Source organism: Myotis lucifugus, unplaced genomic scaffold (genome assembly GCF_000147115.1).
Source record: "Myotis lucifugus unplaced genomic scaffold, Myoluc2.0 scaffold_3, whole genome shotgun sequence".
NCBI lineage: Eukaryota > Metazoa > Chordata > Mammalia > Chiroptera > Vespertilionidae > Myotis > Myotis lucifugus.
The window spans coordinates 293,213-319,117 of NW_005871051.1; the positions used below are offsets into that span (position 1 = coordinate 293,213).

At 40.7% G+C, this 25,905-nt stretch overlaps 1 protein-coding gene across 6 annotated transcripts in view; it reads left to right on the forward strand.

The window, feature by feature from the left end:
* Positions 1–25,905, forward strand: part of GLS (glutaminase) — a 55,459-nt gene that overhangs the window by 21,085 nt on the left and 8,469 nt on the right. The window contains exons 10-15 of one of the 6 annotated variants that reach the window (XM_023759669.1): positions 4,206–4,272; positions 4,824–4,874; positions 7,735–7,911; positions 9,412–9,543; positions 10,500–10,592; positions 18,939–19,237. In XM_023759669.1, the coding sequence (XP_023615437.1) occupies positions 4,206–4,272; positions 4,824–4,874; positions 7,735–7,911; positions 9,412–9,543; positions 10,500–10,592; positions 18,939–18,980 (562 nt within the window). In that variant the 3' untranslated portion in view covers positions 18,981–19,237. Of the gene's footprint in view, positions 1–4,205; positions 4,273–4,823; positions 4,875–7,734; positions 7,912–9,411; positions 9,544–10,499; positions 10,593–11,569; positions 13,348–14,064; positions 14,216–18,938; positions 19,238–25,905 lie in introns of those variants that run through there. The other 5 variants (XM_023759679.1, XM_023759674.1, XM_014460923.2 and 2 more) reach the window with 5 other exon arrangements.

Below are 25,905 nucleotides of genomic sequence, written 5' to 3' on the forward strand. Positions count from 1 at the left end.
CTTTTAAAAATTTTATTAAATGACTTTTTTTTAAGCGTGCCAATCACTTATTTTCTAGAGCAGGAATTACCTAACTTTTTCTGTGAAGGACCAGGTAATAAAAATTTTAGACTAGTAGTCTCTGTTACAACTATTAGTTCTACTCTGAGTATGAACGTAGCCATATAAACAAACCTTATTTATAAAAACAGGAAGCAAGTTGGATCTAGCTCATGGGCTGTAGTGGATATTCTCTGTTTTTTATAGGCCTGGTTGTTTCCTTGTGATTAGATAAAGTTTAAACACTTTTGGCAGGAGTTCTAATTAGGTGATGCTTTGTATGTTTTAGAGGGCAAACCTTTTCAGGTTGTCTGCCTTACCAATTGTTATTCATCAGCTTCAGTAACTTTCCCAGGAAGCTTTTTATTAATTTCATCTCACCCTTCTGTGCTCTCATATTTCATTGAACTATTTCTGTATCTTGTCTTTGCCCCATTGTCACCATTAGACTCTGCCCTCCTTAAGACCTGGTAGAGCGACTTCACACTATTTCTCTTTTTTCCCATTAAGTCTGAAGATTTGCACAACTGCTCTCATTTTAGTCATACTTCTCCCTCCAGGTCTATCATCACTACCTAAATTCAGGTTTCCTGTAATTCTCATTACAGTAGTCACCTAATAACATCACTCATCCTTTCTTTTTCCCCTTTCCCAAACTGATGTCAGAACTAACCTTCTAAAATGTAGAGTTAACAAGGTAGCTTGTTTGAGAGCTTGAAGCTTTCATTTTGTTGGCAATCAAGAGCTATTACATTTCTTAGCATTTATCAGTCTTGATAATTTGGTCCTAGTCTCCTTTGTTAGTTTTTTTATTATTATTAATCTTTATTGTTGAGACTATTACAGAGGTCCCCACCCCCCATAGCTCCCCTCCACCCAGTTCCCACCCCGCCCAGGCCCTTGCCACCCTATTGTCTGTGTCCATAGGTAATGCATCCATGCATATAAGATCTTTGTTTAATCTCTTTCCCCACACCCTTCCCTCTGAGAATCGTCAGTCAGTCATTTCCGTGTCCCTGATTCTATTCCATTCACCAGTTTATTCTGTTCATCAAATTTTTTTACTCATTTGATTTTTCAGATTCAATTGTTGATAGATGTGTATTTGTTGCCACTTTGTTGTTCATAATTTGTATCTTTACCTTTTTCTTCTTCCTCTTAAAGAATACCCTTCAGCATTTCATATAATACTGGTTTGGTAGTGATGAACTTCTTTAGCTTTTTCTTGTCTATGAAGCTCTTTATCTGATCTTCAATTCTAAATGATAGCTTTGCTGGGTGGAGTAATCTTGGTTGTAGGTTCTTGCAATTCATCACTTTGAATATTTCTTGCCACTCCCTTCTGGCCTGCATAGTTTCTGTTGAGAAATCAGCTGACAGTCGTATGGGTAGTCCCTTATAGGTGACCAACTGTTTTTCTCTTGCTGCTTTTAAGATTCTCTCTTTGTCTTTTGCTCTTGGCATTTTAATTATGATGTGTCTTGGTGTGGTCCTCTTTGGGTTCCTCTTGTTTGGGGTTCTCTGTGCTTCCTGGACTTGTAAGTCTCTTTCTTTCACCAGGTAGGGGAAGTTTTCTGTCATTATTTCTTCATATAGATTTTCAATATCTTGCTCTCTCTCTTCTGCTGACACCCCCATAATGCGAATATTGGTATGCTTGAAGCTGTCCCAGAGGCTCCTTACACTATCTTCATATTTTTTGTTTCTTTTTTCTTTTTGCTCTCGGGTTGGGTGTTTTTTCCTTCCTCATATTTCAAATCATTGTTTGATTCTTGGGATCCTCTAGTCTGCTGTTGAATCCCTGTATATTATTCTTTATTTCACTTGGTGTATGCTTAATTTCTGACTGTTCCTTTTTCTTTCTTTTTTCTTTTTTTTTTTTTCTTTTTTTTTTTTGGCATTCTGACCAAGATCCTTGAAAGACTTACTAAGTCCCTTGGAGGTTTCTAGAAGACTCTTGAGTAACCTTATAACTGTGGTTTGAACTCTATATCCAGTAGATTGCTTTCTTCCATTTCTTTCATTTGTGACATGTTTCTTTGTCTCCACATTTTGGCTGCTTCCCTGTGTTTGTTTCTATGTATTGGATAGAACTGCTAAGTCTTCTTGAGTTGATAGAGTGGCCTTGTGTAGTAGGTGTCCTATAGGGCCCAGTCGCTCAGCCTCCCCAGTCATCTGATGTGGACACTCTAGGTGCACTCCTTTGTGGGCTGTTAGCATAGTCTTGTGGTAGTTGAGCCTTGATTGCTGTTGGTGTCACTGGGAGGAATTGCTCTCCAGGCCAATTGGCTGTGGAGACCAGCTGTGACTACAGTGGGAGAGCTGCTTTGCAGGAGACACCCCTGTGGAGCAGGTCTTGCTTCAGTGGGGCTTTGGTGTTCACTGAGTCTGCCCCTTGAATTGTGTTGCTTGTGGATGTGTAGAGTTGTAATCTGGTATGGTCCAACACTGACCACTGGGTACACTGGCTCTTGGGTCTCCAGGGAGGTGCAAAGTTAGCCACTGCCTGGGGCCACCCAGCAGGAGTTACAGAGAGATCTGCAGATTCCTCCTCTGTATCAGATTTGGAAGTGCCCAGATGAGGCCCAGCTGTGAAGCAAGGCAGGCTGGTGCTCATGCTGCGTCTTGGGCCTTTTGATAGGTTTTCGGCTCCCTGACCCAGCTGCAGCTTTTTGACAAGTTTTTAGCCTGAGAAAGGACAGGCCCTTCATATGCAAAAGCCATTGCCCACAGCTTGGGTGGGGTTGTAAATTGGGTGGGGCGGGGTCTCAAGGAATCACCAGGCAGAGCAAACAGCAATGGCTGCCAGTCAGCCCTGCAACCAGAGAGGTCCCAGCACAGGAACAAAACGGCTAAGAGCACCTCCATCTGGAAGAAAGCCGCCCCCACATTCCTGCCTCGATGCCAGACAGTCCAGTTTTTCCCCAGAAGGTCGGGGTTCCCCAGAGTCTTGCCCAGCACTGGAGCTCAGAGCAAGCGGGAGCTTGTAATTGTAAGCGCAGTTCAGGGTGCCAGCCTTTTAATCAGCCTGTAGTTCTTACTGCCCGTCGGGACTTCTGTCCCCAGCTCTGGGACCCTGGGCTGGGCTTCTAGTGTGGGGCTGGGACCCCTTGCTCCTCCCGGTGGCCTCCACAGAGGCTGTCTCCCTCCCAAGTGCAGCCCACGTGGGTGCCGGACTAGCCCATTCTGGGCCTTCGCACCTCCTCCCAGCCTCAGTGTGCTTCCTTCTTTACTTTTCTAGTTGTAGGACTTCCATTCAGCCAGCTTTCCAGCAGTTCTGGGTGATGGTTCTGTAGTTTTGTTGTAATTTTGGTGTGGTTGTGGGAGGCGGTGAATACAGGCATTTGCCTACGCAGCCATCTTGGTTCTCTCCTCCTTTGTTAGTTTGATGTTTCTCTACTCTTCTTCATAAATCCCATTTCCCAGATACGTCAGAATATTTGCTATTTTTCAATGAAATGCCGTATTTTATACCTTTACAACTTTGTTCGTGCTGCTGCCTGGGCTTCCACCTGAATCTGTTAATCCAGTGAATGCTGTAAGGCCCATTTCATGTGTCCCCGCCTCAGTGCAATGTCCATGTATTTCCTTAGTTAGAATTGACTATTGTACTTTTGAGAGAGCTAGAAAATTGTGCATTTTTTAGTATATTTTAATGGTGGAATATTTGGTAATTAGCTTCTTTATTAAAAAAATAGGAGGATTAGAAAGGGCCTAGTTCCGTGGTCGGCAAACCGTGACTCACAAGCCACATGCGGCTCTTTGGCCCCTTGAGTGTGGCTCGTCCACAAAATACCATGTGCGGGCGTGCATGTACAGTGCGATTGAAACTTCGTGGCCTATGCGCAGAAGTTGGTATTTTGTGGAAGAGCCACACTCAAGGGGTCAAAGAGCCGCATGTGGCTCGCGAGCCGCGGTTTGCCGACCACTGGCCTAGTTTATTTTAACCTTTTTACAGCTGAGAAATTTAAGATGGAGAGAGGTGTCACTGAAATGACTTGCCTAAGGCCACATAGCTAGCAGGCCTATCGACAGAACTGGCTGGGACTGGGACCCAGCAGTCTTGACCATGAGGTCCGTGTTCTTTATACTGCACTTCCATATACAAATTAAGCTACAGAACATACTTTTACAGAAAATAAAGCAAATGTTATTTTTTCTTCTAGGTTTCAGTCTGAAAGAGAAAGTGGAGATCGAAATTTTGCAATAGGATATTACTTAAAAGAAAAAAAGGTTTTTAACTTTTGTTCTATTTCAAGTTATTCTTTTAGTTAATAAAATATACGAAGATACATGCTAAGAACTCAACAATCGATTTTAAACAATTACCTACTATTTAAGATTTAGAAGTCTTTGCAAAATAACCTTGAGTTATGCTATCAAAGTGTTCATGTTATTAAATTGATTTGTATCTGGCAGTTTTCAAATATTTGACTAGTTATGTTAATGCAAATATTGTGTAAGGATTCACCCATTTACTCAAATAAATGCCTTACTATTGTTGATTACACTTGATTTTTTAAATTTTAAGTGGCTGGTCCAATAACTTGGCTTATGAATTATGAATCAGTTTATCTTTGTCATTTAAACTAGAATCTAGAAGTCTATATATGATGTTATTTTGTTTTATTGTTCTTTGTGATTTCATGTTTATACCCTTTCTTAGATTATGTGCTATTTTGTTCTCAATTAAAACATCAATGTACATTTTTCAAATTTAATCTTATATCTGCATTTTTCCCCCTGTGTTTCTATGTTTTTAATTGCCTTTCTATTTTTTTCAGTGTTTTCCAGAAGGCACAGACATGGTTGGTATATTAGACTTCTATTTCCAGGTAATTTACTTTAAATATATGAATTGTGTATACAAATAAATGGGTGTATCATTTAGCACAATATAGATATCTCTGAAATCTTGGCTGTGAGCCAAGAGAAAATACATTTCCCACTGACATTTGAAACAATATACTCATGAAAGACACTCTCATGTGTGTATCTCCTAAAAAGTCATGACTCGGGACGTAATGGAATATTTATTCCTGTAAACACGTTCTATTTAAGAAGTGTTAGGAACAATTGACAACTTCTTGTTATAAACGGACCTCTGTTTTCTTAGCTTTTCCATTTTGTTTGGAGGAGTTAACGACGGTTCATAATCAGTTGCATTTTCTCAGTTCGCTTCTGCAGTTACATAGTGGGTTTTCTTTTAAGGTAGAACAGCAAGCTCCACTCTCTTCAGACTCATCATCTGTTGTGGTATAGACTCAATTAAAGATAATATCCCTCCCCCCATACTTTCAGCTCATTCATTTTTATCACTTTAATGCCATTAGTGCCTCTGATGGGTCTGTAATGTGAAGCTACATAGTAACAAATTAATTTCTAGCTTGCCTGTCTTTATTTTTGAAGGTGCTTTAATTTTAACCTTTCAGTAATCTTAAAGAATTTATATTAGGGAAGTTGTTCTGAAGTAGATTTTGATAGAAGTCCAGATCAGAGTTTGTCACCTGCCCAATGCAAAGAACTGTAAATTGTAAATTAAAAAAAATTTTTTTTGCCAAATCAAATAAATATTTGAATGTTAGGGGATGGTTAAAAGGAGGCACTTTGCTTTAGGCACACATGATTCCAGGCTAGAGCTGTCTTGTCATTGTAAAATCAAGATCTACCCTGGCCCCTTTTTAGCCATCTGACCTAATTTCAAACTGAGCCCCAGTTTCATTTTCTGTAACATTTTTTAAAAATATGTTTTTATTGATTTTAGAAAGGGAGAGAGAGAGAGAAACATTGATGTGAGAGAGAAACATTTATCAGCTGCCTCCTGCACACTCCCACTGGGAATGGGTCCCAAAACCTGGGCATGTGCCCTGACCAGGAATTGCACTAGCAACCTTCTGGGATGATGCTCAACCAACGGAGCCATGATGGCCAGGGCTGTAGAATATTTTTGACCTAACTTTCTGCATTGAAAATACCATGAGACTATTGGTGTGAAGTTTATTATTTAGTATCATATTTACTTTTATCCAGTAGCCCTTATTTTCCCCCCTAGCCCATATGAATTTCTTCTATATGTGTAAGTTCTTTTCCTTTGGTATACATATTTAACTTTGGCTGTTACATGCTACTAAATCTGTGACGTTTCTACACTTCAGTGCAGAAACCAAGAGACAGCCACAGAAGTACTACTTTTTGTAGAAGGGCTGCATCTAATTAAACATTCATCAGGGTATCAGGAAAGTACTCTTAAATTAGGATTTGTCGTATTAGGAGTGTATTACCTTATGACACACAAAACTCCAGTTAATACTAAGTATAAATTAAGAAATGATTGTTATAATTTAAATTTCATGTATTTTAGAAAGGTTTTCATGATTACATCAACCTTTGTCTTTGCTGTATGGGTCAGTATAGTAACTATGGATTCTGTAGTTTTGGGGGAATTGAGAAGAGGTTTTAATATAAATAGGCAAAAGTGAAAGTCAGTAAAAAAGTGGCTTCCAGTCATTTTAGTTAATTAGTCTTTCTTTTTGCTGTCTTCAAACCCCTTTGCACCTCTTGTATGTAGATCTTGAGGTGTGAGTGAGAAAGTTTCTAAGTCCGAGAACTCAGTTTTTTTTCTTTCTCTTCTCCAGGCCCTATTTCTCCTCTACTTTTCACCCATTTTGTTTGCTGTTAATTAAAAATTAAATAGACCATATTTATTGTTTTAGTTTTATGGGTAAATTTGGGTTTGGTATAGTAAACCTTTTCCATTAGTTTGATTATATTTAACTGCAAACATTTTATTGTACATTGTAACTAGGCTTTGCTTTTCTACATTCAGCACCCAGGGTCAATAGTAAATAAATATTTGAATGTTAGGAGATGGTTAAAAGGAGGCACTTTGCTTTAGGCACACATGTATCCGGGCTAGAGCTGCCTTAGATTTTTCTTCACTGAGTCCTTTGCATGTTGCCATATGGGGATGCTGAGCTTTGTTATAGGCGAATGTCAGGCAATTAGCATTTTTTCTCTAAAGTGGCAATTTCTCATGTAGATGTACCTATTATACTGCTTTATCTAAAAAATGTCATGTCTCCTTTTTTCCTATTGAGTTAATAATTATGTTGGTGTATCTTAGAGAAAGCATTAAATATTAAGCAGTTCTGAATATTACATGGAGCAATTACAAATACAGTGGGGCCTTGACTTACGAGTGTCCCGACTAACAAGTTTTTCGAGATATGAGTTGCGAGCTAAAATTCGGGTTACGAGCCAACTTCAGATACCCCACCGCTAGTTGGCGCAGCAAACGTCACAGTGAACGCCACAACATCAGCCCCGCATTCAATTCATTGTAATGGTGAAAATTGACTTGACGTTCGAGTAATTTGAGTGACGAGCTCCGTCACAGAACGAATTAAACTTGTAAGTCAAGGCCCCACTGTACTAGTGCGTAGGGCCTGGCTCTTCCTAGCCTAGTTCTGCCATTAAAAGACTGAATAACTGGGAAAATCAGAATAAACCTTAAAGGGGCTAGAACTTTGTTCAAATTAAAATCTTTAGAATGTCAAGTTATATTAAAATGACCCATTTGGGATCATTTCAGATCTGTATGAAAAGCCAGATAAAATAGATTATCTTAGAAATCAAATGCAATACTAAAAATAACGTGAGCCTAGATTTTCAGAATTCGTTTATTGCTTCCTTTAGTTATGCTCCATTGAGGTAACGTGTGAATCGGCCAGTGTGATGGCTGCAACACTGGCTAATGGCGGTTTCTGCCCCATTACTGGTGAAAGAGTACTGAGCCCAGAAGCCGTGCGAAACACGCTGAGTTTGATGCATTCCTGTGGCATGTATGACTTCTCAGGGCAGTTTGCTTTCCATGTAAGTTACTGTTTAATCTTAATTTTCTCTGTCAAGAAGCTAGTTTGGACTAGTTCTTTTAAAACTGCAGTTTGAACTTTGCTTCTCAAATTGTACATTAATTTTTGAGAGAGAGGCTTGTTTTCAAGGTTAATTTGTTACAGAATTGGTAAGGAATAGAGTTACTATTAAGCAGTCTATCAGATGTTCTTAAGAACCTGAAGTTTTATTTATAGAACCTCATCACTTCTTTTAAGGCATTCCAATATATAAGGTTAGTATAGACTACTTTTATTGTTTATGTTTAAGTTCAGAAGTAGTGCATAATTGTGATGTTTAACATTTTTTGGTTAAATCCACAGATATTTTAAAGGACATAAAGTATATTAAAGTTAAAACTTAAAAATATACTGCTTTAAGTTCTGTTGTGCATTTGCCACTTGTAAAATGTGTAGACTTTTTATTTCAGTCTGTTTATGTCAATAAGCAAATGCCCTAAAATGATTATTTTATTTTAAAACAGAAAAACAGACTTATTTAATGTTATGCATCACTCAACTTTAATACTTATCAATACATGACCAATTTTGTTTCATCTGTATGTATACCTGCTTCCTCCATCCTTGTCATAGTTCCGTCTGTAATTCTAAGTGATAGCTCTTATGACTATTCAGGTCATCTGGACTGTCTTATAAATTATTATTTTTCTCTTTGACTTGGGCTGCAAATAGTGTCTTACAATTATGATTGGTTGTATCTCCCTCTATTTTTCTTCTTTAATCTATAGTCTTCCGCCCTGCCTTCTCTCTTTTTTCTTGTTTTGGGTCGAAAAACTGGGTCATTTATCCTGTACAGTTTATCACAATCTAGATTGGCCGATGCTCTCACTGTCCGTTGTATTCCTTGTGAATCGGTAGATCCCATTCAGGTGAATTTTTTGTTTAACTTAGTTTTATACAAGATTACTTGTAGCAAGAGGAACTCATTGTTTGAATGTTAGTAAGCCATTAATTTTGTCTTTTATCATAATTATTATCAAGTTTTGCATAATGTAAAGGTAAATGTCTTGAAGAGGATTAACTTGAATTACCATCTTATCTCTATTCCTCCAAATTTCTCTGACATTATACCACAGAGAATCTTTTAAGAAGATAGAAATTCTCATTATTTTTCTAGTCAAAATATTTGTTGAAAATCATTTTTATACTTAAGCAGTACATGTTTATTATAAAAACAATTTGAAAATGTAGGCACAAAGAATAAAATAAAAACATAAGCCCACAAATTAGAATATCTTTCAAATTTTTCTACATTTAAATACATCCCACCTGTTTTATATCTGTCTTTCTTTTACCATATTATAAGCATGTTGGTAAATGCCCACAACATTTTTAAAGTTGGAATTCTGTATAGAAATAAATACACCATGACTTTTAAGCCATTTATGTTATTGTTGGACATAATAACTTGTCTTATTTTAAAATGTTAACATAAATGTTCCTTTTTTCAAATTACTTTCAGGTTGGTCTTCCTGCAAAATCCGGAGTTGCTGGGGGCATTCTTTTAGTTGTCCCAAACGTCATGGGCATGATGTGCTGGTCACCCCCTCTGGACAAGATGGGCAACAGTGTGAAGGGAATTCACTTCTGTCACGTAAGCATGTGTTCTCAACGGAAATACTGATCATATAACTTGAGCCATCTTATGATTCTATTTTTTTTTTTAACTCATTTTCATAGTTTATTGGTTGTTGGCACTCTGCCTGCCTGTCTGTCAGTTACTAGGTAGCCATGGGAGCACTCATAGAGGGCTCTCCTAGAACCATCCTCGCAGAAAATTAATTTTCTTTGATGCTTGTATTTTACTATTTATGGTTGTAATTACTTTTTGGTTTCCAAAAGCTCAGCAAAACATACCAACTTGGAGAAGTAATTTGAAACCCAATATAAATTAAGATTATTATAGTGTATTATATCATCATTAATCTTGCATGGTTGAATAACTTTATCCATAAAAGTATTTTTTTTTTTTTTGAGGAAACAGGCATTGCAATTTAAAATTATTACACTTCTTGACTATGTTGTGACCCAACTCTTGCTAATATTTTAGCTTCCAGCTTATTTACAGTTATTACTTCCCAGGGTCTTCATTTTTTCTCCAGATTTTATTAATTAAAACTGATTTATCTTCAGTTTCTTATTTTCTATAAAAATTAGAGAATGATACTAGATTGCTTGCAGATTATAACAGACTGTAATCAGAATATGTATTTGTATTTTTGTGGTGTTTTATTTTATGGTTATTTGAAAGAATTCTTTCATATGGCCTGTTATTATAATGCTCACTTTATAGGAAATGAAAGTTAAACAAGTTGAGTTGCTGAGTCCTGTGATCATGCTAGTAAGCAGTGATCTCAAAATGTGTATCCATACCCTTTTCTTCCTATTTCAGTCCTCTTCTTGATGGATCGTGTTGCTTTAGTAACATGCAGAAGTGCTTTGTAGGAGATAGTAGTTAAATTGGGCTGCATTCGTATAATTTATTCAGTTATGAAGAAACAGTAGTCAGTGAATAGCTAATTTCTCATACCTGGCTCTGTTTATTTACAGGATCTTGTTTCTCTGTGTAATTTCCATAACTATGATAATTTGAGACACTTTGCAAAAAAACTTGATCCTCGAAGAGAAGGTGGCGATCAAAGGGTAAGCTAAATTCTTATTTAGATTGTTATGCAATATTTTTTTAAGAGAGAGAAAATGACTCACCAGTTTAAATAAAATTTAGTGTAATTGGTAATGGCCTCATATCTATACTGATCGCAGATGAGTGTAAAACAAATTGTTCACATTTTTATCCTGGGCCAGTACTTCATAGATATTAAGTATTGATGTTTTACTTAAATTGAAACTGGTTAGCCTAACAGCAGGGTTTCCTCTCTTCCCATTTTTTGCTATTTTAAGCAATATTTTAAAGAATTGATTCTGCCAAGACACGTTAGAAAGCGCTACATGCTGTAAGAAGAAAGCCTGTTTTTACTCTTAATACTTGTCTAGAATTAACTAGTCTTGGAATGAAGTTTACTTTGACGTGGATGGATATGGAAAGGGATTATGGTATTACAGTATTAGTGAGACACCATACAAAGCCTCATAAGTTTTATAACCCACTATTGTTGAAATATTTTTCTACAAAAAGTGTTTAATGCAGTATCCCTGATACTCGTACTATTTTTTTTTTTATTAGTGTGCTTGGCTTCATATTACACATACACACACACTAGTTGTTTAGAGTTAGTATTAGGAATCAGGACTTAAATTTCAGGAACAAGATTTTTTTTGTTTTCATTGTTGTTCATTGAACTAAGGAACTTGTTTTGAGTTTTAATTAAATTCCTTTGCAACCGTATGGAAAATGTATGTAATAAAATTACCTAATTAGACTTGAAGCTTATATGAAGCACTTAGAAGTAGAAAGAAAATCTTTTAATGCATAAACTAAGTAAGTTTTCATGTCATTAGTTGCAATCAAAGTCACTTATAATAACATATGAAAATTAGAGCCAACACAGTAAAAACTCCCATGAGAGTCAACATGAATAACATGGAGCTAACATCAAATGGTGGTGGGTGAAAATGTGAGCAGATTTTAATAACATTCACTGAAAAATACCATTTTATAGCTCGGACCTTTCTTCACTCAAGTGCACTAATAAATTATGTATGTTGCTTGAACAACTAGCATTCCTTGGGACCATTGGACTGTGAAAGTCTCCAACAAGAACTTGCTTTAAAAGAGACAGTGTGGAAAAAAGTGTCACCTGAGTCAAATGAGGACATCTCTACAACTGTAGTTTATAGAATGGAGAGTCTGGGCGAGAAAAGCTAAAGCAGTGGGCGCTAGTTTCAGAGTGTTCTTCATTTACCTTTCACACATCTTTAGTGTTTTTGCATAATATATATATTTATATGAGTTTTTTGTGTTCGCAACCTTTGCTGCTGGAGCCATAAAACTTTTTCTCCTTTTAGTCTTTGTGTAAAGGTAGATTTGTCAGTTTTTAAAAAGTATTTATAAGTAAGTAAAGCAAATTTGCTTTATTTTAAAAAACGCTAAAAGGATTTAAAATTTTTCCTGGTGTAATTAAAAATTGAATTATGGAGTCAGGTAACCCCATTTAAAATAGTAATAGAAATTTGTAATTTTTTGGTTTTAAAACCCACACATTGAACTTAACAGTTTCATTATATTCTGTTTCTTCTTTTCCAGTTTTAAAATTGACATGTCTTTAGTGGCAATAAAAAGTATTTCTAAGCTAAAAAGAAAACTTAAAAAGGTAAAATAATGAGTCCCAAATTATTTAATATAGCAGATTATAAAATTAGCTTATGTTTACATGTCATGCCATTTTTAATGATAGATTGGCTTTAAATTTTAAAAAATTCATTTAAAATTTTACCGAACACTTTATAAGTCGTGTCTTTGCCTTTTTACTTTGCAACTCCTATGTTCTGTCAGAATTGCCATGTACAGGAGTGTCTTATGTTACTAAAACATTCCAGCCAAAGAATTTCAGGTACAAGATAGTGACATGTTCTCTGCTAAGAAGCTATGGTCACCAGAGGAGCAGAGTGTCTTCAAGTGAAATGTTTACCTGAACAGTTTTATTTTCTATTATACACGTAGCCTTTTCTGTTATATTTAAATAAAATGGGTGAATCTTGGTTTTAGCTGTTAGTAATTTTATTCCAATGGTTTTACAAGTGCTAATGAATCTTTTATGACAAATTATAACATCTCATAAAGTTTGTTCTATCGGAACTCTTTTAGAGTACTTAGGAAATTAATTGAGTCTGAAGGTAGTGAGTATTCTACTAAAATACCTATTAGATATGAATCCTTTTGTTTGGTTATAAAAATGGAATATTGAGAATCAAAACTTGTTTTTAAGAGAAGAACTATACGTTCTACACAATCTGATTTCAAAGAATTAAAAGTATTTAAAGTCTGTCTTGGCAAAGTGATTATAAAATTCTGTAGGACCTATTCACTCTTCCTCCTTCCTCCATGCATCGCTATTCTCAGCTTCCAGGTGCTTTTTGTTAATTCATTTTTAAACTTGTAGATTTTGGAGGTGCAGGGGTGGGATCTAGAAAGAGAACTTGATAGTTTCTTGTGTCATGGCATATTTGTGGTAGGTAAAGTCTAATAAAAGTAAATACAGGATAGGGAGAAATATTGCACTGGGTCATTTAGATACCAGTGCAAATATAGATGTAAAAATTCCTGATCATATGATTTCTTGAGTTTGGGAACCATGATATTAGGAAAAGATGTTTCCTCCCAAAGGTGTTGTTCAGAAGCCTTTTGGTCTAACATAAGTATTAAAACTTTTCTATTTAAATAATTATATGTTATGTAAGGTTTTAGAGGATTTTACCAAGGACTTTATGGTTATTTGAATGTTCCTCTAATGTACAGATGTATATTCTAACTGGATGCTTCTGGTGTGGCCGTCCGCAGGAGAGTAGTGTGTGTGGAGGCCTCACCTCTGCTAGACCCTGGGACAGTATACGTCCAGAGCCATTTGTGGTTTGGGGAACTGAATGCCTTAATAGACAGTTTGCAAAAAAGGCGTTATTTCCCCCCGCCCCCTCGTGTCCTAAATTCTTACATTTTACTATTTTATTTGTAGGTTAGTTTTACTTTATAAATGAAAGTTTAATGTTTCATATTGTATTAATATTTATAAAGATTTCAAAATTGTTAATCTGTGGCACCTTTTTATGTTGGTAAGGCTAATTGCACACTTACCAGCGGAGTAGGGCGCTGTAAGCTACTGTATTTATAGCCTCTGGTTAAGGAGGGGCATCCAGAGATGTGTAGAAGGCACAGAAGGAAGACAGGGAGGGATTGTGAATAGGCCCTCCAACTTTACTTTGCAAAAAAGGGGGAAAACTTTGCCAGATTTAACGACATTATTTTAATCCCTTCAGTGTTTTTAACACCTTTTCAAATACAGTTCTTGAAAAGTACCTAGTATTGTTGGATTTAATGTTTCATGCCATTACTGATTCTTGATATTCAAGCACTTAGAAGTCAACGTATTTGTTTTTCTTTTCATTCATCATTAACATTTCATTTGAAATGTATATCCTTCTTGAAATACTTTATTTTTAGCATAAATGTTGTGCATTTTAATCTTCATGTTTGGATTGAAACATTTGTGTTATTTAGCTTTCTTTCATTTGCTTTGTATATTTAATAATGTATCTTTTATTTTCTAGTATGCCTACTTTTTGTATTGTACAATAAATTTATTTTAAGCTGATTTTATTGGGTTTTTTTTTAATGACAGCAACTCCAGCATTTATATATAACAAATATTTAGAATTTTAACTTTAAAAAATTATCCTTTATGAAGATACTATTAAAATGCTTTATATTCTTAATTATTTCTGAGGCTGCTGTGAAGAAAAAATTAGAAATACTCCTAAGGGATTCTTCCTTATTTTCTTTCTTTTCTTTTTTTATAATGCAGTGTAGCATTAGTGGGGGGGTTTCCTATTAGTTGTACTAAGAGTATTTGAATAAAGATTTTTTCCCTAGTTCTTGGTTTTGTTTTGTTTTTTTGTTGTTTTTGATTTTTATTTGACAGCCTAAAAAAACAAAACACTACCCTATTTTTTGCAGGTCTTTCTGGTATCTGAGGAGGAATATCACTGTTGTTATTGAATATATAATCTATCTAGAGTTTAAAAAAATTGCTAAATAAAATGAAGATAATCTCAGTAGAACTTATATTGTGAAATAACTATAAATATAGAAATTTACCTTAGCTATTTTCAAGGAATTCAGTTTTCAGAAGGAACTTAGTATATTTCCATAGCACAGTTAAAATTATAACAAGTTTCCGTGCATTGTGGATCAAATACAGCACTTAAAATTTTCCTGTTTGATGAAATTTGCCATTCATGTAACAGCTTATGATCACTTGTTCTAAAAGATCCCTTGTTTTTTGTTGGTGTGTTTAACTCATTTGATGCACAGGAAAAGAGCTTAATTGTCTTGGCTCACAATGTAGCGTCTCATAGGCGTGTATGTATGTGGAAAGAATCACTGGTATAGACTGATACGTCAGTCTCTATCATGATAATCTGTATATGATGTATGTGTTATACGTGCAAGTGTTTATGTGTCTGTCTGTATCAACGTCTATCTTGCCAGCCATCTCTCCACATTCTGAAAACCAGCAGCAGTTCTTTCCACATAGTTTATTATGCATAAATGACTCATTGAGCTATTCCGATTCCAAGTTTTGTCATAAAAGAAGCTTTAATATTTTTGTTGCCCCAGAATTTATTTATTGTTCAGTGTAACGTGAAGGATACGTGGTTTCTGCTGTTCCCATGCACTGCCACGCTATCGGGGTGAGAGAGCCACCCGTATTGGGCAAGTCCACAGCAGGGAGCAGGGCCATCAGCATGCAGCGGAAGTGACTGCCAGTCTCCAGCGCTTGTTATATAGGAAGGTTGCTTTCAACCTAAACAGTGCGCTGCTCAGTTTCAGCAGGTACTTTATGCAATAGTTGATTCTAAAAGTTATGCACTATTTTTAGTTTTAAGAATCTGCTTTACTGTTCATTTGTAAAAATTTTGGTTTTTCTCCTAGAAAATGCTAGAATGCTTTTTTTTTAAACAAAGTAATGTAATTTCTGCTCAGTCTCTTCTTTGCCATTTTATATTAAATGTAATACTTATATTGTATAATAAAAACCAAAACCAGATCTTGGAGATGCAACTTGCTCTGGTGCATCATGGCACATCCCTCAGATTTTCACTTAGATTACTCAGAATAAACTTGACCTGATGACCATTTTCTGTCATGGCAAAATAGAATATTTGTTTATTTCTAAAATATAGTTCAATCTTTCTAGATCTTTGATCATCTTCTGTTTACCATAATCTTAGAGTTTATTAGAATCACATTGGGCTTGAAAATAATCTTAAAAGTTATCTGTTATAAACTCCCACTCCATCCAACCCCCTTTCCCAGGTTTCTCACACCTTCCTTTCTCAGTTAACGTCGGAATGTTTTGTCGGAACAGCCTTCTGCTTGTGGGTTCATTTTTCATGAAGTGTGGTCGGCAGTATTTAGGATGACGAGGCGTTATTTGGCAGACTGACTCCCATCCGTGTTCCCGTGGACTGCTTGTGTTTTTCTAGTGAGCAGTCGTCTGCCACAGTTTATAAAGACGGGTCACGTGAGAAGTGAATGTTACAATTATACAGAAGCTCTAAAAATAAACATTACCCTGGAACCTGTGAAAGAAAGTGAGTGTAGCAGAAATGTGACTCTAAAAATAAATGTGCACCATTGGCTTTTAACACAAATTCCTTGGGAGCTAGGCTAAATGTGTAAGTAAAAAGATTTTAAACAAGCAAAAGGCTGTTAAAGTTCTAGACAAATGTTTTCTTTAAAAAACGTTTTTTTCCTTTTTCTTTACAAGTTAGCTCTTCCAGCATATACTATGCAAAATATATAGCTACTTCCCTCGTTTTTACTTGAGATATTTGGATCTCCTAGTGTCTTCAGAGCAGGGCCCTGGTTTTTCTGTTTATTACTCCACTGTGTTAATTGTCCTCAGTACCAATCTATCTCATAATTCTGGGCTTTTTATTTTTTACTTGTGAAGGGAATGTATATTGCTTTTGTTACAGTGCACTAATTTTTTAAAAAACCTTTGTTGACTTAAATGCTAAAATTCAAATATTGTTACTCCAAAAAGAAGTACTGCTCCTTAATTCTCAATTTAACCTGGTCTGGGAGCTCTTCTCCCCACAGGTTCATGCCGGGGAGCCTGAGCATGCAGGAGCCTGGCTCTGAGCCGGTGAAGCGCTCTTGACTTCACATTAAGCCCTATTCCCATTAGAATGACGTGGGAGTAGTAGCACCAGTGATGCAAGTGTAACTGCTCAGATTTGGGCCATTCCATTGTGAAATCCAAATTAAAATCATAATTTTTTAGCCTATTCTTAGACTTTTTATGTTAGAATTAATAGTTTTCATTATTCTGCGTGTGTTTCACAAATTATCATTAAGGGACACTTACAGATTGTTCTTTGAGAGGATAGCATAAAACTTAAGTCTTGACTTTCCTCCATTAAATGAGATTAATGATGTATGAAACCATGGTATTATTTTTTTTTTAAATATATTTTATTGATTTTTTACAGAGAGGAAGGGAGAGAGATAGAGAGTTAGAAACATAGATGAGAGAAACATCGATCAGCTGCCTCCTGCACATCTCCTACTGGGGATGTGCCCGCAACCCAGGTACATGCCCTTGACCGGAATCGAACCTGGGACCTTTCAGTCCGCAGGCCGACGCTCTATCCACTGAGCCAAACCGGTTTCGGCGACCATGGTATTATTAATTGAACTCCATTCTAGATCTGTTGTTTTGTTCTTTCAGTCATTCAAAATTAAAAGTTCTAATTAGAAATCTTGAAATATATTTATTTCAAGTAGTCTTTTTCATCCTTTCCTATCATAATTCATTTTTGGCTGAAAATCAGGTATTTAAAAAAATTATATCCAAGTTGCTTATAAAATTGGGGCTTTCATTTTCAGATCTTCATATTGCTTATATATTTGTTACCAAACCTTCTATTATTACTGACATTTGCCATTCTAGTTTTATTTTCTTTCTTTTAAAAAAATACTTTTTTTTATTGATTTTAGAGAGGAAGGGAGAGGGGGAGAGAAACATCTACGGTGAGAGGGAATCATTGATTGGCTGCCCCCTGCATGCTCCACACTGGGGATCAAGCCTGAAACCCGGGCATGTGTCCTGACTCGGAATTGAACCATGACCTCCTGGTTCATGGGTCGAAGCTCAACCACTGAGCCACACCGGCTGGGCTAGTTTTATTTTCTTTCAAAAGTGTCAATCCAAACTACTTGATTGGTCTTTGAGACGGGAGTCTGCCATTCTCCCAGGTTGTGTGACTGACTCCTGAATAAAACCTCTTTCCTTTCACACCAAAAAATAAAAATAAAATCCAAACTTTTTTCAATATACTACGGCTTCCTGTTGATCATTTATTTTACACTCAACTTCAAATACATGCATCTGTGGGTTCAATTATATGCACAAGACTTATAATTGAAATAAATCACCTAAATCATTGCTTCTATTTTGAATTGAGATAAATAAATGTCACATTTTCTGCACTATGAAACTTCATTAACATCTCCATGAAATACAGAAGTGATTTTGTTAAGATTCGGTGGTGACTAATACTATTTAACCCTCTTTAATCATGCCAATAAAATATTTCTTCCTTAATGCCTCACTTTTTTTTTTTTTTTTTACCTGAAAGACAAGCTTTAGAGAAGGACCGATTTTAAGGAGTGGAATAAGCGTAACTTTCTATTTGCCTGTTTGTGGAGTGTCTCAGCGGTTACAACAGGGTTTAGAGCGCTTATGAAGTCTTTCACCTAAAGGAAACAGGAGCACGGAAAGCCAAGAAATGAAAGCTTCAGAAACTTTAATTTTTATTTGGCCGCGGTTGTGCGATTCTGTTTCACGTCCACCGTGTGTCTCTGCCACAGAATCAGCCCTGTTGTCAAGGCCCCTCCCCTGCCGGCTGTCCTGGAGAGGCCTGCCTGCTCACGGGGCCACTCACGGTGCTCGGCTCTGGCTGGGGGCTGATGCGCTGCGCTTGTCGTCTTGGCTTTGCAGTGATCCTTGTGCAGCAACCTGTGAGGCTTGGGTTCTGTGTTCAGAATCTGGTATCTTTTGCAAAAGTTCTTCATAGGTTGGAGCTTGGTTTTATCTTTGTTTTGCATGTTGGGTTTAAGTAGCACCAGTGAGTGCTGGGCGGTTGCACATAAGATCTGGATGGGTCACCCAATGTGAGTTACCAGAGACAGGAACTTCTGAGGTTCGTTTTCTGCCTTAAAAGTCCATGTAATTTTTTAAAATGTCCTGATACCCGGTTTAGTGATTTACAGCTGTGATACCAGTTCTATGACTATTCCTTCTCCAGAGGTGGAGTGAGGATTGTCTTCAGGAAGATGTGCCGTTCTAATTCATTCTGACAGGACAGCAACCCATAAGAATCCCTAAAAAATCGGAATCATGGGTGGCAATGACCATGCATACCTAAGTCGACTGATTTAAAGTGGAAAAGAAGGTCCCATCCATGCCTACTCCCTGTGCCCGGAGACCTCGGGAGGCTGGACTTCTTTGTCAGCCTCTGTCGCAGGAAGCTTAGTGTGTAGACCGGAGCAGAGTGTACAGTGGGGAGTCCAAGAGCTTGGCCCTAAGCCAGTGATGGCGAACCTATGACACACGAACTCATTGTTTTTGTTGATTTTTCTTTGTTAAATGGCATTTAAATATATAAAATAAATATCAAAAATATAAGTTTGTTTTACTATGGTTGCAAATATCAAAAAATTTCTATATGTGACACGGCACCAGAGTTAAGTTAGGGTTTTTCAAAATGCTGACACACCGAGCTCAAAAGGTTCGCCATCACTGCCCTAAGCCCAGGCAGTCTGGTTTGCTAACAAAATCCTACTTTTGTAGATTTTCACCCAATGACAATTTTAGTCACCTCTAGCAACAATGCATGCACAGTACACCATTCTCAGAAACAGTCACACCCAAATTTGAATGGCCTGGCTTTTAGGATCATTGGTAATAACTAGTACTTATTGTGGGTCAGCCATCAGGGCAAAGCATGCTTTGTTGGATTTTAAAATCTTCATAAAGTCTATGAAATAGGTACCCCCCAAACTGTCCTCACCCAGCCCCATGGCTGCCTCCAGAGCCAGGCAAGGGGTTCAGAGCACTTGTCAGAAACTGCCTTTAACAAGAGGCTTTGGAATCTACTTTGGACCCAGCCTATGTAGAAGAATCCTGTTAGGGTTTTTCCTTGTAGAATCTGGTTCTGCTTAAAGAATTTTCCACTTATTGTAGATCACACCAACAAGTGAGTGTGTGTAATTCTGGTCTCCATCCTTGCTTCTCGGAATGAGAGTCCTGATAAGAATTACAAACGTTAGCGGTAGGTGTAAGTCTCGTGCGAGGGCCCTGGGAATCGTGCTGAGTGCATTTTATATAGCTCCCTCAACTGTCGCCTTGCTGTATTTGAAGGGTCTGAAAACCCTGTTCTCCAGCTGCTTCCTGTATTCTGTGCAGGACTAGCAGTCACCATGGACCGTCTAGGACAGCACTGAGGGGCACAGCACAGGAGCAGGCACTTTTCCTGGCCTGTTCTGTGGGGGGCATAAAGCACACTGTGGACTTCCCGATGCAGCTATGGAATAACGAAGGAACGTAGGCCCTGGACACCAGTGGGCATGAGGGATTGCTCTCTAGAGTCAGAGCCGTCGGGAGGGGTGCTCGGATGTCATGTGCATTTGCTGTGCTGGTGTTGAGGGCGTCCAGAGGAGAGGGGCCCTTAAGTGAGACCAGGATTCTGCCTGTCATTGACCAAACTTTGTTTCCTGGCAGAAAGAGCCCCCCCTCTTTTCAAACCCCCCCCCCCAAATACAAACTTGTTTGTGTTACGTTTTTCCAGACTCAATCTCGATTCCAGTGGCCCTGCTCCTGGTTTATTTATTTTTTAAGTAATACAGGCATTTGGTGACCAGTTAATGCTTGTAAATAAACGTGACGTTCCATCATGACAGCGGGCGCCTCGTTCTCAGTGCTGATGTGCTAACCACGGAGTTTTACGCATCTGTAGGAGAGGAGGGGGCCAGGAAGATGGGGCGCGAGAGGCGGGCATTGTCGGTGGGGCACCGGCCTCAGGCCTGCCGCAGGAGCAGCACGTTTTTCCTGGGGCAGCGTGGTGTCCCCATTGGCTGCTGCTTCTAGAGGGGAGCACTGGCCACACAAAGACATCGCTGTTCGCTCTCACACCCGGGTGCACTCAAGCCGTGGGCGTCTTTGGAGACTCTCCGCTGGCCTTGACTGAGGAACAGGAGCCTCTGAGATCAGTTGTCCACCTGCTGCCAGGCCCAGCACGTGCCGTTCACCTGGGCCCCAAGCTCACATTTCACCCCACCTGCTCTGTTCCCTTCATTTTCTTCAGTAAAAACACGCCCTTGGGTAGCAGCTCAGGAGGAAATTGGTGTCTCTGGTTTTTCTATAAATTGTTCCTCTGTGGCCGTTTCTGGTTTCCCATCTCAAGTTGTAGCTTGGGATGGTATTGAAGTCCCAGCTCAGGTTTTCTTAGGAGTCTTGGCCCCGTAGACCCTGGATCCTGGTCTGGAGGCCGAGCCCAGCCTCGGACCGCTGCTGGGGCCCGCGCTCTGCCCTTGCAGCAGCGTCGCCCGGCTCAGGTGTTGAGCGTGCGTCCTTCCCTGTCCGGCCTTTTATGATAGAACCAGGGATGACCATTCTTAAAGCACTGGGCTTAGTCCAGGCAGAGCAGGTGTTTCATATTAGCCACTTGGTTGTCAATAAAATATAATCACTTTTTGTCAACATGGGTTGTCAGATTTCTTTGATATAATTGTGACTTAGTTTAAGAAAAGTTATTGGGAAATTTTGAAAATGGTATGCTTATGAGATTTATTATTTAGCTAATCAAGAGCAGAATATAGTGTTTGGAGCTGACACTCCTAAGGTGGTATTTTATAAATGAAGTTTCTGCATTCCCATTCAGAGTACAATGGACTGACATTCCTCTGTTAAAACGACCGAGAACCCGCGTTGGTGTAAAAATTCTGAACTGTGGTCATGAAATTGCCGAACTGTTATTCCCACAGAGGAATTTCTCTAATCCTTGATCATGTCTGTGTGGATTAACTTTGTCGAATATGAATAATAGTGTCTGAATGAATCACCAGAACGCGTAGGGACGTGGCCTCACGCCGATCTTAGACCGAGGGGCCACGCAAGCACTCTAGTCCTGTGTTCCTCGCCCCGGGAGCAGGAAGTCGGCTCAGTAGGAAGGAAAGGGAAACACCTGTGGTCACAGGCTTCTAGTTACACCCGTGTGCCCCTCGCTGACAATAAACTTCGGCTGCGCTGCCCAGGCCCAGGGTTCTGACCTGGCCTGGTGAACAGTGTCTGAGAGAGAAGGCTCTAAAGGGCCCCGTTGTAGTGAAGCTTTTTAACAAAAACGATCTGGAGAGGCGATGGTTTCTGTAACAGATGAGTATCTCTTCCCCTGGCAACAGATAGGCCCGAGCTGGAAACAGGAGCCGCTCGTCTGCCTGGAAAAGGGCGGCTCTGCTGTCCCAGGCGCGCAGGGCAGCGACCTTGGGAACTGTGACCCTGTTGTCCTCCGTCATCCTGACTTATGATAAGCTCAGATAAGGCGCTGGCTCAGGCTGGGGAGATCTGATAGGGGAAGGCGGCAGCGCTGGGAACTGCGGCAGCGGGAGAGCTGACGGCGTTTATAGGCGCTCGTGGCCCCTGCCCACGTGCAGCTCCTCTCCTACGGAGGGGCTCCCACAAGCGGAGAGGCACCCCGGAAGCTAAGAGCACTGACAGGCTGCGGACGCCCTGTCCTCGCACAGGAGTGAGTCATCAGAACAGGCTGGCCTGCTGGCAGCTGCTGTTAACCCATTGGCTGCCAGACCCTGGTCTTCCTGACAGGTGTTTTAAAACTCACCTAACCAGTGTGCACTGGGGAGTGAGGGGCGGGCAGAGCAATGGTTAGTGCACTGGCTCCTTTGCCCGTCGGCTTGGCACTGGGTGAGTCCTCTGTAGGGTCCCCCCACCCCTCCCCCTATGTGGTTTGCGTGGGCCTTCGGGCAGAGGGCGTGCCCTGGCGTCGGGGATGTCCGTGGGGACTCACTGCTGTCCCAGCACTGCCAGGTCCCTGGTCCCGGCCGCCCACTCCTGGTGCGGAGGTCAGACCTTCCGAAAGAGGTGGCTGTGGCTCAGTTTCAGTGGCGCTGCCCTTTGTGTATTCTGGCCAGGACTACACGCACCCCGTGCAGCCTTTCGTTTTCACGGGAAGAATCCCAAACCCCCATGTTATGTTCTAATGTTTTTTTTAAGACAAGCTAATGGTTTCCCCCGCCCCCCGGTTAGCCGCAGAGCCTTTTAAAGTGCGTTGTATTTTTCTGACATTCTCCTTTCACATTTATCTCCCTGAGCTGAAGCATGCTTATGAATAAAGTATTAGTACACTCTCAGTGACCTGATTATATTCCCAAATCAGCCTTTCATGGGCTTTATTAATAAGGAATGTGCTCTTAGAACTTTGGAAATATTGAATAATTGGTGATACATGCTATATGTAATAAAATCTCTTCCAACGAGCTTGGTCTAAGTTCAGAAAGTGGAAAAAGGTGTAGGTGTGCATACAGTCACAAACGGGCCGAGGACTTACTGCCGATAAACGCTGTGCAGAATGGGAACTGTGGGTTTAAGGTTAACATTCATGCTGTGCCCGTCGGAATTCCGGGCTGAGATGCATGTGTGGGCTGGTGCCCTCCATCAGAAGCACATGTAGGAGCAAGGAATGGCTTCTGATGTAGGAGACTGGCCTAGGGCTCACAGGGAGGGGCTGAGAATAGCATTGCAGTGAGAAATGGGGGGAGAAACTGTAATTTTAGGGAAGAATTAGCATGTACTGTGGCCTGGGAGGAGAAGATACACTCAGGGTTGTATTGGGAAGAGGGCATCTACTTGATGGCTCTAGCACCACATGGACAGTGTGGGTCGTGAATGCTGGGTGAGAGCCATGAGGAGGCGTGGCAGCCCGGGGGCTCCCCGAGTCTTGTGAGCTGGCCGGAGGGAATGGAGAGATTGACCAGGAGCCTAGGTGCTCCCAGAGGGAGAGAAAGGGGCGCAGACAAGACACGAACAAGGGCAGTGGTAGGACCCGTGTTCTGCCGGGGGTGAGAGAAGAGGCAGCAGGCTGAGGAACCCTATCAGGAATGATTCGGGGATGTGTTGACACCCCTTGCTGAGAACGGTAGATATCTGAGCAGTGTTTTGTGAAGACGGTAAGGAGTATGTGGGGGGTGGAAGGAGGACTAGACGCAGGGCCCCAGTGAGGAGAAGCGGATGAATTGGGTAACGCTGTTTGAGGAAGTTAAGGGAGGTAGAATTAATCATGACTCTAACGGAATCCCCAGACGGTGCTAACAATTTGAATATTTGATAACTTGGGAGAAAATGTTTAGTGAACACATTTTTTTAAATTGAGATGTAGTCGACAACTAACTGAGCGTAAGGTGTGCAATGTGTTGATTTGAGTGAGTCAACCATTTCATGAGCATCTATTAGAAGGGGAGCCACGCGGGTCATGTGGGAAGAGCAAGGCGCAGTCTCTGCCCAGATGGAGCTTGCGTTGAGCGGGGAGAGACACGGAATGGGGGTAACTACCTAAAGCCAAGTGCCTGGAGCCCCAAGGAGAGAGAGCGAGGAAGGGGCTAGAGCAGCAGTTCTCAACCTTCCTAAAGCCGCGACCCTTTAATACAGTTCCTCATGTTGTGGTGACCCCCAATTTCATTGTTACAAATTGAACATAATGAAAACATAGTGATTAATCACAAAAACAATATGTAATTATATATGTGTTTTCCGATGGTCCTAGGCGACCCCTGTGAAAGGGTCGTTCGACCCCCAAAGGGGTCGCGACCCACAGGTTGAGAACCGCTGGGCTAGAGTGATGAAGAAGAGGGCAGTGCTTTAGAGCTGCCTGGGAGTGAGACCAGGCAGAGGGAGGGGGAGCCCCTCATCGCCTGGGGGACAGCACCCAGCAGCAGGGGCAGGCCTGGATGCCCGGGACCAACAGGACAACTGCCTGGCCGGGCAGAGCCACACGGGGCAGAGGCTGAGGAAGGAGACAGTGTGACCGGAGTGGAGCAGTTAGAGTCCTGAAAGCCACGGTGGAGGGTTCGCCTTCTATCCTGGGTGTGATGGAGAGTCACCGGGAGTGCCATGATGTATGTTTTAAAAAGGTGCTTGTATGCTCAGCCAGTGTGGCTCCGTGGTTGAGCATCAGGCTATGAACCAGGGGGTCACGGTTCCATTCCCGGTCAGGGCACACGCCCAGGCGGTGGGCTCCATCCCCAGTGTGGGGCGTGCAGGAGGCAGCCCATCCATGATTCTCTCTCATCACTGATGTTTCTGTCTCCCTCTCCCTTCCTCTCTGAAATCAATAAAAATATATTTTAAAAAATTTAAAAAATAAAAAGCTGCCTGTGGCAGCGGAATTGAACAGAGGGATACAGCCACGGGCCGCCTCACGAGGGGTACGGTCCGAAAATTGTGTCGCTGGGTGATTTCGTTGTGCAGACATCACCGAGCACCTGCGCGCACCTAGACGGCAGGCCTGCCTTCCGCCCCGGGCTCTGGGACACACCCCTGGGCGGCAGCCCCTCTGACCACACGTGGGGATGCGATGAGAGCCTGATGAGAGCCAGAGGCTGTCGCATCCCCCGGGTGGATAGGGGCGCAGTCGAGAGGGGTGAGCAGTGGGTGCTGACCACACTGGGGGTGGAGCTTGTTTGTCGATGAGGCAGACGTGGGCTGTGAGGCACAGTCAGGGACGCTTCCAGGTCTGCGGGTGGGTTGTGTCCCTCAGAGAGAGCTCGTTCTGCCTCTGGCGGAAGCAGGCCCTCTCGCACAGCCCCGCGCCCCTCAGTGCAGCCAGGGCAGCAGCCTGGGCCGCAACTTGGCATTTGGCCTGCGCCACGGGGGAGCGGTGCCCTTCCATATGGGGGGCACCCCCCCCCCCCAGAGGAGCTATGAGGTGGGGGTGGGGGAGGCGGTGGAAGTCGGAGACACCTGATAAACATCCTGGAGGCAGCGTCCAGCAGGCGGTCGGATGTGGGCTTTCGGAGCCCGGGTGGGGAGCCCTAGCGTGGGACAGCCTGCGGGGAGGTGTGCCATTTTTAAATAAAGAGATTAAATTAATAAATATAATTTTATTGTTTCAGAGAGGAAGGGAGAGAGAGAGATAGAAACATCCATGATGAAAACGAATCATGGATCAGCTGCCTCCTGCACGCCCCACATTGGGGATCATGCCT